At 37.0% G+C, this 4,257-nt stretch overlaps 1 protein-coding gene across 3 annotated transcripts; it reads left to right on the top strand.

The window, feature by feature from the left end:
* LOC109213526 (protein kinase APK1A, chloroplastic-like) lies at positions 211–3,643 on the top strand. Of its 3 annotated transcripts, none has more exons than XM_019377343.1 (7): positions 211–522; positions 739–852; positions 1,370–1,686; positions 1,847–1,982; positions 2,076–2,218; positions 2,316–2,439; positions 2,910–3,643. In XM_019377343.1, the coding sequence occupies exons 2-7, from the start codon at positions 801–803 to the stop codon at positions 3,350–3,352; spliced, it is 1,215 nt and encodes a 404-aa protein (XP_019232888.1). In that variant the 5' UTR covers positions 211–522; positions 739–800; the 3' UTR covers positions 3,353–3,643. The 3 variants fall into 3 exon arrangements, with proteins under 3 accessions (XP_019232888.1, XP_019232896.1, XP_019232880.1); XM_019377351.1 differs by having other exon boundaries at positions 254–517; XM_019377335.1 differs by having other exon boundaries at positions 254–852.

Here is a 4,257-nt window from a genome sequence, read left to right as displayed (position 1 = left end):
TAGCAGCACAACTAGGTAACTATTATATTTTCAAGATTACATATTTTATATTTTATGAAAACTTACCTATAAATATTTTTTTAAATAATAAAATAAAGATGTATATAACTTAAACTCAATAATTAATTATTGTGGTTGAACAAAGGTGACACCATGCTTTACAAACCTCACCTAGCTTAGGTGGAGTACAAATGGCTCCAATACAAATTCAAAGCAATCTCTTTGTACTGTGTGTGTGTGTGTGTGAATTAAAGACCAGCAGTCCAAAGAGAGAGAGACAGCTTAAAGATTAGGAAGTAGGACCCATGCCGCCATTAATATCCCCTTCTACCAACCTTCCTCTCCTCTCCTTTCACTATATTGATTATAAACCAATGCTAAAGTTAAGTCAAATTTAGCTCTTTCCTTTCCTTTGGCATTTTTTCCCTCTCAGCTTCAAAGAAACCTCTACAACAAACAGCCATCATCTTCTTATCTTTCCTACCTCCTGACTTTTCTTGAAAAAAAAAATTTAGAGGTGGGGTGGGTGCTTCTTTTCTTGAAAAGTCTCTACTTTTAGTTTATTTTTTATTTTGCTTCTCTTAGTTTTATATTTCTTGGTTCTTGAAAAAAAAGAGTCATTTGGTGGGAGCTGTAAAAAGGGGTTTCACTTTTATATTCATATTTCAGCTTTGAGCTACTTGGATCTACTCTCTGTGTTTTTTTTTTACACGTGGTTGTGTGTTCTGTGATATACAGAGCAAGAGAAGTTTGTTGAAGAAGAAAGGAAGCTCAAAAAGGGTGTGTTTTTTTGTTTTCTAATGGGGATTTGTTTGAGTGCTAGAATTAAAGCTGAAAGCCCATTTCATACAGGTAAGAATATGTTTCAAAGGTGTGATTTTTCTACTACTTGAATGCTTGCACAATTTGCAAATTTGTTTGATTTATTTTAATTTTCATTAATTTATTAAGGATGATCATGTCTTAGTTCATATAACTGAAATACAATCAACTTCATCATCATAATAATTAATAGTTGTATAAGTTTGGATTTCACCAAATTGGCTAGTTGGAGCCGAGCGTCTATCAGAAACAGCCTCTTTGCCTTGCACAAGGTAGATGTAAGGTCTGCGTACACATTACCCTCCTCCGACGTCACCTGTGGGATTACACTGGGTTTGTTGTTGTTGTTGGAGTATTTGCTAATCTTTAACTTGTTAGTATAGAACCCCTACTATTTGGTAATAAGAGTTTTCCTAATTAGTATATATGTTGCTATCTCTGGTTTTAAGTAGCTGTTTGTGGTTTAATGAGGTTATTTGTTGCTAATTTTTGATGGATAGTGGCATTTAAAGCAAGTTATCTAATATATTAAGATAATTATTAACAGGGTTAAATTCAAGATCTGTTAGCACAGATGGATGTGATAGCAATCCAAGCTCGAGGGTCTCAACCATGCCACCGGCTCCCAGAAGTGAAGGGGAGATATTGCAGTCGGCCAATTTGAAGAGCTTCAGTTTCTCTGAGCTCAAAACAGCCACTAGGAATTTTCGTCCTGATAGTGTACTGGGAGAAGGTGGATTTGGCTCGGTTTTCAAAGGGTGGATCGACGAGAACACATTTGCAGCTACCAAGCCCGGGACAGGTGTGATCATTGCTGTGAAACGGCTGAATCAAGAAGGTTTTCAAGGTCACAGGGAATGGCTGGTGAGTTTCTTATGTTCCATTTAAGTGCACTGATTATCCCATGAACTGTCGTTACTTATTGCAGCGCTTGTTTAAGTGCTAATACTTTCTTATCTGAGAGTTCCAGTAGATCGTAAAGGTTGTCCGTGTTCTAATTTTTATTGTGCCTCTATGTTTTTAGGCAGAAGTAAACTATTTGGGACAGTTTTCTCATCCTCATCTCGTAAAGTTGATCGGGTATTGCTTGGAGGATGAACACCGGCTTTTGGTTTATGAGTTCATGCCTCGGGGAAGCTTGGAAAACCATCTGTTTAGGAGTGAGTTCTTTGTCTTCGCCATTTGGAATTTCTACTCTAAACTATGATCATCGACACCGTTGGAGTAAATAAGTGTACGTTGTTCTGTAACAGGAGGTTCTTATTTCCAGCCTTTATCTTGGAACCTGCGATTGAAGGTTGCTCTTGGAGCTGCAAAGGGGCTTGCTTTTCTCCACAGTGCTGAAACAAAAGTGATATATCGAGACTTCAAGACCTCGAATATTTTGCTTGATTCTGTATGTCCGCTGCGAATCAGATCTTTGTGCAATTGCTTATTATGAACCAGCGCACTTTTGCTTACTTGGTTGTGATGTTTCTCTTATAACATTGTAGAATTACACTGCCAAGCTCTCGGACTTTGGATTGGCAAAGGATGGACCGACAGGTGATAAAAGCCACGTCTCTACAAGGGTTATGGGGACCTATGGATATGCAGCTCCTGAATACATGGCCACTGGTATGGTTTCTTTTTCATTTGACTCGTGCATTAGCTTCCTAATTTCTTGTTCCCATGTGGCCCAACTTCTACAGAGTATCAATATTAATTCGGAACGTCAGACAGATACTGATCAGGGCATCTTTGCCTTTATGATGGAACATTTCCTCTTATCCAAGATCCATTTAACATGCAGTTTTTGGTTTTTACTTTTTACGTCATGTTCCTTATGGTTCAGTTTTCTTGCTTATCCTCAAGAATCTCATTCACGTACAATGCATTTGCACTTCCGCTCCATCTCCAATTCAGGAAAAGTGCTCTTTGTTGACGAACTTTGATTTCTTGATGTTGACACTTCAATCAGTTGAATATAAGACAGAAATCAGCTTGTTGATTGACTTTACATGTTGAGTTCAAACATTATCATAAATTTCTTGTACCCGGAATTATTTAGTTGCTCATCTCCCTTCTAATTCATCGGTTTGGTGCAGGTCATTTAACTAGCAAGAGTGATGTGTATAGTTTTGGAGTTGTCCTCCTCGAAATGCTGTCCGGTCGTAGGGCAATCGACAAGAATAGACCATCTGGAGAACACAACCTGGTGGAGTGGGCGAAGCCTTACCTAGGTAACAAACGTAAGGTCTTCCGTGTTCTGGACACCCGTCTTGAAGGCCAGTATTCAATGGACGTAGCGAGTAAAGTAGCTAACCTTGCATTGCAGTGCCTATCCAAAGATCCTAGGTTTAGATCAAGCATGAGTGACATTGTTAAAGAACTAGAGCAACTTTATCAACAATCTAAAGATGCAGGTAATACTCGCAGCCACGGTAACAACCGGCCTAGACCACGTAGACGGAGTGCTGGTGATGTTGGTAATAAACATGCTTCAGTTTCTTATCCAAGACCGTCTGCTTCTCCCCTTTACGCTAAATAATTCGATAAGATGACGCCTTTTCATGTGTTTGCCTTTATGTTTTTCAAGCTTGAAAAGTAGTTGAGGCTGCTGAAGAACCTGCACATTTGCAGAATCAGCTGATTGTACAGTTGTTTTGGTTAATGTATTGAATGTGTTTGTAACATGAGGATTGCTCACAGGTCACAACATGTGTTTTTTTAACACACAGTATGGGAATGCTTAGTGCTATTGCATAGTTGGTATTGACAAATCTTTTTTCTTGAGGAAAAGTTCTTACATTTTCACAGTCAAGTTATTGTTTTATGTTTATTTCAGCTTTCTTCTTTGTTACATCCCTTTTCTAGAATGTGGCCATACGTGGGGCTAGTGGTGAATAAGGGTGTTCAAGATTTAACATACATGTATTAAAAGTAATTTTTGACTTTTATATACGAAAGTACATATTATGTATACATAGTATAATTTTTCGATGGGGAGGTACCGTGCATGGGGCATTTTATCTTTCCATCTGAAGACTTCATAAAATAGACTGACGCAGAAAATATACTCTTTCTATTCTATTTTATGTGGTATTTTTTCAATTATATCTTTTTCTTTTGTACGAACACCTTTTATTATTTGGAAGCTCTTTAATTTTATACTTCCCATTTATCTTAAATAAGTTACGTTAAATGTTATAACATATTTAAGTCTAGACATTCTAATGGTACTTTTGATATACAATTAGACCTCTCTGTAAAAATATTCTTATACAACAACCATTCACTATAAAAGCCAAGTTTTTCTTAGAATCGCTTTTTTTAAATTATATTTTACCTCTCTATAACATCTTTTTACCTGTAACAACAACAGCCATGTTTATAGCAAAACGCTCTTTGTAAAATTACCCTTCTATAACCGCCATATAAAATCTTTAAGGATAC

This window comes from Nicotiana attenuata, chromosome 2 (genome assembly GCF_001879085.1).
Source record: "Nicotiana attenuata strain UT chromosome 2, NIATTr2, whole genome shotgun sequence".
Taxonomy (NCBI): Eukaryota; Viridiplantae; Streptophyta; class Magnoliopsida; order Solanales; family Solanaceae; genus Nicotiana; species Nicotiana attenuata.
Note: the sequence above shows the minus strand (reverse complement) of the source record. Positions and strands in the feature narration are given on the sequence as shown.

Coding starts and splice junctions, on each gene's coding strand:
- LOC109213526 (XM_019377343.1), top strand. CDS start 801: ATGGGGATTTGTTTGAGTGCTAGAATTAAAGCTGAAAGCCCATTTCAT. Junction 1,983..2,075: donor GGAAAACCATCTGTTTAGGA/GTGAGTTCTTTG, acceptor GTTCTGTAACAG/GAGGTTCTTATTTCCAGCCT. Junction 2,440..2,909: donor TCCTGAATACATGGCCACTG/GTATGGTTTCTT, acceptor GGTTTGGTGCAG/GTCATTTAACTAGCAAGAGT.